Below are 9,056 nucleotides of genomic sequence, written 5' to 3'. Positions count from 1 at the left end.
GGAGCCTTGTGGACAGCAGGTATGAGCCGGGAGTGTGGGGGTGACTAAAACCTCATGGGAAGGGGGGCGTTTCGCTCCGCCCTTCACGCCCTACCGAGGCCACCGGTTGCCCCCCGCGAGCGGCTCTCCAGCATGGCCACGACTCCAGAACACAGAAACCAATTTCTTAACTATCTGACTTTCAGTAGAAATACTTCCAGGGTCAATAGGTAAAATAGCAGAAATCCAAAACCAACATTTAATTCTTGAACCCAGCTGTAGAAAGCAAATCACTTCACAATGCTTTTTCAGCATGTCTGATTTGGGGGGGGGTAAACTCTAAATAATAGTGGTGAATCTTATTGAAATAATGAATCTAATCAAAGCAGATAGAGTGTTAACTAGAATTCATCTGCCTCACAGGGACGGGGAGGGGTGGGGGGGGTGGGGTTTTATTGGGGTTCTTCAGGGTAAAAAATAAGTATTGGTAAAGGGAAATGTGTTTGATATTTGCATGACTGAGACATAAACCTGAAAGCTTTGTAACCTTTCCCACAGTGATTCAATAAATAAATAAATAAATAAATTAATTAATTAATAAAAAAAAAAAGAAAAGAAATACTGACCAAAATACAAAGACAGTCTACAGAATGGGAAAGGATATTCGCCAAATACACTTCCAACAAGGGTTTGATATCAAGGATATACAAGGTACTGGTTGAACTCCACAAGAAGAAAGCACCCAACCCCAAGTCTTACTTTTAAAAAACTATTTTATTTTTGGCACCATGGTTTACAATACTGTTAAAGATAGTAAAGAAAGCAAGTAAGTAGAGGAAACGAATTCTTGGGACATAATAAAACCAAGATGGAATTTGAAGAAATTACTATGTCACTTGTGCTGGAGTGATAGCACAGCTGGTAGGGCATTTGCCTTGCGCGCGGCCAACCTGGGTTCAATTCCTCCACTCCTCTTAGAGAGCCTGGCAAGTTGTCAAGAGTATCTCGCCCGCATGTCAAAGCCTGATGTATTATATATGCCAAAAACAGTAACAACAATCTCACAATTTGTTGTGAGATGTTACTGGTGCCCGCTCAAGCAAATTGATGAACAATGGGAGGACAGTGCTGCAGTGCTACCATGTCACTCAATAGCCCAAAAATAGCTAAAAGCATTATTTCTGGACTCATTTTGTCTGCATAGGAACTGGGGCTTGATAAGACTATAACTGGCAGATATCTGTATTGGTTTAGAAAAGTGGGCATTCTTGCAGTAAAGGGAAAACTATAGCTGAGACAAAAAAAACTGTGGTAAGGACATGGAGGAGGGCCACCAAAAATTTTGAGCTCTTTCCCTTGACAACATCATAGCAACGGACTCTTACCTAGGGGAGCAGCTTGGGAGAAAACCTAAAAAAATAAAATCGCAAAGGCAAGCAGATGTTTCCCCATTCCAGGTTATGGCCCAGATCTCCACCGGAGATGTGTACTCTCATCTCTCTCCACCTCTGGAGAAACCAGTGTTATCTTATTCTCTCTCTCTATTTCCTTCTTTCACTCTTTCTCACTCTCTTCCCTCTACCTATCTCTGTTTGTCTCTCTCCCTCTATTAGTATCTCTCTCCTTCTCCCCCCTTCATAAGTATCTCTAAATAAAGCTGTTTTACTTCACTTTCTATCTCCTCTTGAAATTATTTTCTGTGAGGGAAAGGCAATGGACCCAAAATAGCTGGGTAAAATTCAGGACCATCTTTCCTTTCCTGCAGAGAGCAATTTCTTGCTCCTGCCTGAATCCATTACACCCAGAGAAAATGGGTGGCAAGGATCATTTCCAATGATGTGCAGAACAAGTGGATTTTAGGTGCAGTTTGATGACTGCCTCGTGGTGTTGATTTAGGCAGGCAGGGAAGGAGGGAGGGGATCCCATGGCAATGGAATTCCTGGGAAATAATAAAACCAATAGCCCCGAGGCTGCAAAATGCCCACTTTGCAGAAACAAGAACTGCAAAGATCTGATAAGGCTTCACCTGGTGCCAACAGACCCAGAGAAGAGTGGACCCCACTTCAAGAAAAGCTCCAGCAGGAACACAGGCCAGGAAAGGAATTTCAAAGAGGACCATTGAGCATTCCCAACTCTACCCCTTTGGCAACTAACCTAGCAATGGACTTTTATCTAGGTAGAAGCCCCATGTGGGGGTAAGTTGGAGAAACCCTATAAAAGCCACCTTAAACAAAGGAGGGGCACACATATGCTGCCTGAACCCATGTGCTGCTTGTGACTACATGGCTAGCACATGTGGTACCTGAGCATATGTGTCGCCCGCATCTCCCCTCTTGAGATGTGTACTGGGGCTCTCTCTGTCTCTGGAGAAGCCAACATTCTCTCTTTAGTGTGTTACTCTCTCTCTCTCTCTCTCTCTCTCTCTCTCTCTCTCTCTCTCTCTCTCTCTCTCTCTCTCCTTTGCTCTCCCTCCTTCCCCTTCCTAAAAGTCTCCAAATAAAATCTGTTTTTTACTTCACTGCTTCTCTACTCCTGAAATTCCTTTCCATGCCATAGAGCAAGAACCTGGAAACCATGGGCAACCTAGGACTGACTTTCCTTTCCCGAAAAGAGCAAATCCTCACTGCAGCCTGAATCTGTGGCTTGCAGAGAATTCGGGTGGCAGGGATCAACTCCCGTGCAAGAAGACCAAGCAGAAATCAGGCATGGCTCGACGGCCACCTGGTGGGGCTGGTGTGGGGGGGAAGGGGGAGGGTGGTTGGGCTCTGGCCCATGTACCACAGGGGCTCATCCACAGACTTTATCAGTCCTAACATTCCCAGCAGATCTTGGGATGGCAGAAGTGGATTGGGAGAAAGTGATCATCTCTCTCCTCTCCGCTTCACATAAGCTACCCATGTGGGACAACCAACTTTGGTGCGGTGCTGGAGTAAACGTGAGGTCTGTACCATGCTCACCACAGACTTTCATTAGTCCTAGATTTCTCCAGCCACTTCCTGAGTTACCAAGGTGGGTAGAGAGGGAAGTAGTCGATTTCTCTCTCCTCCTCATTTCACATGTCACCTGCAACAGTAAGATTTCACACATAAAACATTTCAGCACTTCAATCTCCATCAGAGTGTCTGTACCTTCCACCATTGTTTCAATACCTGACCAACTCCTCCCCCCCACACACCGGAAAGAAAAAAAAACTATTTTCCTCCCTACCCCCACCCCCTCACACTACTGTAATACAATTCTCATTGAAGATAAGTTATCTATTTCTGTTGCCTTTGGGCATGTTGTTCCCCTACTATGTTTTGTTTTGTTTTATATATCCTGCACATGTGAGATCAATCTGTCTCTCCTAACTAATCTCACTCAGCACGAGACTCTTCAGATCCATCCAAGCAGGTGGAAATTTCAGAATATTGTCTTTTCTTCTAGATTAGTAATATTCATATATACATATATATATATTTATATATTTGGTTTCTTATCCAGGCATCTGTTTTTGGACACGGGTTGTTTTCAGATTTGGGTTATGGAGAATAGTGCTGCACTAGTCACAATTACAGCAAATCTTACTTCTAATATGTCTTATTTTAGTGCCTACAGTACAAAAAAACAGCCTTGTCAGCTTGTATCCTATTTGCCCAAGCAGAATGTTTTGGTTCTTATTAAAACCCTTTAATGAAGCATTTTACCTATTTCAGAATATATTGCTTTTGTGGGTTTGCCAAAAGACAAGTCAAGTAAAGCTTGCACAGTATTAGTATATAATATCCATCTATATTTATATGAATCATATATATATGAACCATATATATGTGATTGCTGGAAGAGATAAGCTTACCTTATTAAATGGTTCTTTACCATCAAAAAAGGAATGATTCAATACTAATGATAGTGGTATTATAAGTAGACCAAATGCCTTTGGCAACTGCCTGCCTCTCCAAACCTCCAGGAAACCCACTTCAATCTCCCCTCACTGTATCCAAGAAATCTCAATGATGAGTCTTACTTCCTATTTCCTTATCAACATTCCACCTGACAGTATTTTTCTTTTTTACACTTTGACTTTTTAAAAAAAAATCTGACAGTCTAAGACTCCTTCTTAAAGTATAATCATGGAGAATTTTCATCATGTGCCTTTTCTGTATATGTACAAGGGAGTGACACATGAAAAAAATCTCAGTAGTAGACTATCATGTGACATTTCCAACTTAAAAGACACATAGGACAGAAGAAGAAACATGAAGGTATTTCTATATTACTTAACAAGAGTCAATGAATCATAACAATGCAGCAAAGAGGAAACTGCTTTTGCTAGATATTGGCATGCTTAACTTGACACGCAACTATTCACTAAGTAATATTAATTGATTTCCTTGGAGGAAAAATAACAAGGATAGAGTGCTGCCTGTGGTCAGACCTGCTCCTCGGCAGTGTATAAAAGGGGGTCAGGACAAGGAACCCCCCAAACACCAGAAACCCACCCTCTTGGAAACAACTCATATCCACACACTTCATTCTCCCCAGTGACACCATGACCGGCTCCTGTTGTGGCTCCACCTGCTCTGAGGAGGGCTGCTGCCAGCCCAGCTGCTGCCAGCCTTCCTGCTGCAGGACCACCTGCTGCACCACCAACTGCTGCTCTGTGCCCAGCTGCTGCAGCCCCTGCTGCAGTCCCTGCTGTAGCCCCTGCTGCCGGCCCTGCTGCAGCCCCTGCTGCAGCCCCTGCTGCCGGCCCTGCTGCTCCAGCTCCAGCTGCTGTGGCTCCAGCTGCTGCCGCCCCTCTTGCTGCTGCATCTCCAGCTGCTGCCGGCCCTGCTGCTCCAGCTCCAGCTGCTGTGGCTCCAGCTGCTGCCGCACCTGCTGCTGCCTGCGCCCGGTCTGTGGCCAGGCGTGCTGCTGCACCACCTGCTACCGCCCCACCTGTGTCATCTCCACCTGCCCCCGCCCCATGTGCTGCGCCATTCCCTGCTGCAGCTGCTGAATCTCTGCTCTGAGCATACCATGCCTTCTTCCCACAGATAGAGACCCTCTTTTCTGAAAATATAATATGAAATTGTTGAGAGAGTTCATGTCTTGAGCTCTGTAAGCAAAGCTCAGTACCTTAGTTTTATGTCTACATTCTAACTCTTGCCCAAACTCTCCCCATGCTAGAATCTTCCAATAAATTAACACCCCGCACCCCCAATATCTCTCATTTTGTCTTCAGAGCATTCATTCTTCATACCAAAACCACTTAAAGTTTGTCTCCATCAGCTGCAGGGACATAGATTTTAACCCTCTGACTCGGAAATCTTGTACTATTTGTTATTTTTAAGCATGCAAAATAAACTTTTCTGCTGACATTGAAAATGTAATGGAATATTCTTTCTTTTTAAAGGCTTTCTATTTGGGTCCAATGTAACTACATTTTCCCTACACCTACTGAGTAAATGAAGTGATAGCACAGCGGGTAGAGCAGGGCGTTCGCCTTACAAGCGGCCAACATGGCCGACCCGAGTTCAATTCCTCCGCCCCTCTCGGAGAGCCCGGCAAGCTCCCGGTGACGTATTCGATATGCCAAACACAGTAACAACAAAGTCTCCAATGGAGACGTTACTGGGCCTGCTCAAGCAAATCGACGATCAACGGGAGGGCCTTTACCTTTTACCTTTACTGAGTAAATAGTACAGATTAATCAACTTTAAAAAACTATTTTTTTGAGGGACGGAGCAATAGCACAGTGGGTAGGGTGTTTGCCTTATACATAGTCAACCCGGGTTCATTCTCTGGCCTCCCATATGATCCCCCAAGCACTGCCAGGAGTAATTCCTGAGTGCAGAGCCAGGAGTAACCCCTGAGCATTGCTGGATGTGACCCAAAAAGGAAAAAAGTATTTTATCGAGGCACCACAACTTACTGTTACTCATCCTTGAGTTTCAGGCATATAATTTTCCAACACCAATCCCCTCAGCAGGGTCAACTTCCTTCTATCAGTGTCACTGGTTCGCCTCCCAACCTTCAGCCTGCCTCTTTGAAAGGTGCATTTTTAAACTGGATGCTATAGTTCACATCTCATGCTTTCAGTTTTTTTTGGTTTTGAAATCATGGTACTGATATATTGATATACCATACCTCTACACAAATTTTTATTTGGTCTAATGATATTGGCCATTAGTTTTATCTAGAAAGACTTTTCAGTCTTAAGCAAAGCAGCTATCTTTAGAGAGAAAAAAGACAAAAATGATTCTTGAAACATCCATGAGTATAAGGAACATTCTGGAAAAGTTGAATACAAATCATGACCTTTTAAAATACAATCTTTCTTTTATGGTTCCCACCAATAAAGGCCATCAATAGATAGTTTTATGAAGTTCTATGTTAGATCATACATTAAGCTGCAGGTGATGACTACCTTCTCCCCATATGCCATGGTTTTGCTGTATTCTGAAGGTCAGAGCCTAAGGTAGGATTTCATCTTGGAGTGAAAAGGCTAAACTGCAAGGCCAGGAAGGTGAAATAAATGCATGAGTCAGAGCTGCAAAATTCACATGTTTTGCTAGAAATTAATTTGTTGCCATGGTCCCCCTTTTGAGGTCATACTTGGTTGATCCAATAGAGATTCAAATGAGATTTCAGCCAATCTTTCTCCCCATGTACAATCCTCTTCCTTCCCTACCCTTTCAAAGATATTAATTTCTTAACACCCTGAATAAACTGTGCAAGCTAATTCCACAACAGTGTCTGTACATTTGGAAGCTAAAATGCCTGGCATGTGCTTTCTTTCTCTTAAAGCAGGAAAAGTGGAATTCACACACTATCATAAAATGAGTCCATAATGAAAATGATGAACTTTATATAAATCACAATTATTCTAGTCATTCTTTTCTAGTATGCAGACTTCAAAAAATTTACAAAACAAAGGGTATGATCAGTTGTGAGCTCTCCTTCATCAAGCCTACTTGCTATGAAGACACATTCGTTGTCAATGCACTTAAATCATATATATGTACTTAAGCACAAATCTAGCTTTGATTGTACATTTCTTATTCTCACATTTATTCAAATGTTATGACTGTCAGGCAATGTTAAATCTTTCCTCCATACAATCCAACATATTTGTGAACAGATAGATGCAATTTCATTTGCATATTTTTATATTTGTTGTTGAGAACTGTAAGCACATTTTCCCCATTCCATTTTAGGGAGGTTTATTGCTACTATGAAGAAATATTCCAATTCATGTCTTGTATCTCACATCTTGGTAACTGCTACTAATTCATTGATTCTCTAGGATTTTCTAGGCATGCAACCATAACAGCTAAACAGCTTCTGACCTCACACATAGTCCTAAATCCTGTCACCTGCAGGGTATCCCATCATCAACACAGATTTTCTGGGATTTCTTTCCCCTATATCTTCATTTGCTCTTGGAGAAATAACCTCCCAAGTAAACTATTTGAAGTCTTGTCTTCTCAAGTTTTTGTCTTAGGATCTGCTTGGGTGGTGTTCAAACAATGACAAATATTCGGCAAATGCTCTTTAGTTGATTGACATTCTACTGATAATGGTGGTTATCCAGGAACAACAAACCTTGGAAGCCAGGCATTGTTGGAGATCCAATTAGTGTTATCTACCATTTGATACCTACCTCTTTCCCGCCTATTTTTCTGTGTGGATGCAGTCCTGTATATTCAACACAGCATCATCAAGAGTTGTTTATAAACTACAAGTCCTATTCCACAAATTGAATTTTAAATTTTCACATCTTTCCATGGGATTACACGTGTAATCCCATTAACGGCCAAGACTCAGAGATTAAAAAACATCCAGCTTCTGGAACCCCGCAACTGCGCAACTTCTTATCAGGACATCTTTTTATGACATCTTATTATCTCATTCCTACTTTGGACAAACTTGCAGGCTATTGAATGTAGTCTGCCCACAGGGCAGAGTCTGGCAAACTCCCCGTGGCGTACCAAATATGCCAAATACCAGTAACAATGATGGGTCTCATTCTCCTAAAGAGCCTTGAATATAATCTCAGGGCTAGGATGAAAGAGACGTTACTGGGGCCTGCTCGAGGCAATCGACGAATATATTCATCTTTCCATATAGACTATTTATCAGGTGACAAGCTACTTACCCATAAATAAATGTGGCTTTCCTCAAATGTAGCTATGGTGCCTGTACTTGGAATACTCCACTGGTCAAAAGTAATTGTATTTAAAGGGTCATTATATGTTCTGATGTCATCAAGAAGTCTTTTTACTCAGCAAACATTTATCGCCAGTACTCTCTGAGCTCCATCGCATCAAAAGTAAATGTCATTCCATAAGGGTATCTGATTCCAACTGGGGATTATAATTCAGTGTGCTAAATTAGGAGAACAATGCAGGAATAATTACATAGGAATGAAAATTTTGTTCAGGAATGCTTTCTTTGAAGAGGAGCATTTCTTCTGGGTTTTTGACAGATGAATAGGGTTTAAGGTTTTTAGACTTGATAAGAAAGGAGAAATCTTCCAGGAAAATGAATAATTTCAACAAATGCTTACAAGTTTTACTTTTTGCTCAGCTACCCTTAGACTAATACAAGTCTAATTTATAGATTTCTTGCACAAGTTTTCTTTTTAAAAAATTCTTTTCAAAAAAATCCTCTAAACAAAAGGGAATGCCCTGCCACAGAGGCAGGGGGGGATGGGGGGGATGGGTGGTGGGAGGGATACTGGGATCCGTGATAGTGGGAAATGGGAACTGGTGGAGGGATGGGTATTTGATTATTGTATAATTGAAACCCAAGCACAAAAATTTGTAAGTCTACAACTGTACCTCATAATGTCTCACTAATAAAAATTTAAAAAAAATTCCTCTAGGCTTCTTTGGATTCCACTAAAATGCTAATAACATACAATAGGGTTGCATTAAAGATTCAAAGCAAACATATCCAGCTGCATTGCTTGGTACAGACTGCAGACTTCACAGGTAGGTGCTGGTATACTCCATGTTTCCCTGAGGGTACTTGGAATTGATTTACATACTGTTTTTTATTTTAATTCTTTTGTTTTGAAAGAGGCCTTCTCAGCAATATTCTGGGCCCAAGGA

At 41.9% G+C, this 9,056-nt stretch overlaps 1 protein-coding gene across 1 annotated transcript; it reads left to right on the top strand.

The window, feature by feature from the left end:
* Window positions 1–4,507: 4,507 nt before the first annotated feature.
* LOC130035076 (keratin-associated protein 4-7-like) lies at window positions 4,508–4,957 on the top strand. Its single transcript, XM_056126557.1, has one exon. It carries the CDS (start codon window positions 4,508–4,510, stop codon window positions 4,955–4,957), a length of 450 nt encoding a protein of 149 aa, XP_055982532.1.
* Window positions 4,958–9,056: the final 4,099 nt, after the last annotated feature.

Source organism: Sorex fumeus, unplaced genomic scaffold, assembly GCF_029834395.1.
Source record: "Sorex fumeus unplaced genomic scaffold, SorFum_2.1 ptg000063l, whole genome shotgun sequence".
NCBI classification, from domain to species: Eukaryota; Metazoa; Chordata; class Mammalia; order Eulipotyphla; family Soricidae; genus Sorex; species Sorex fumeus.
This window is presented reverse-complemented; position numbering and strand designations above follow the sequence as displayed.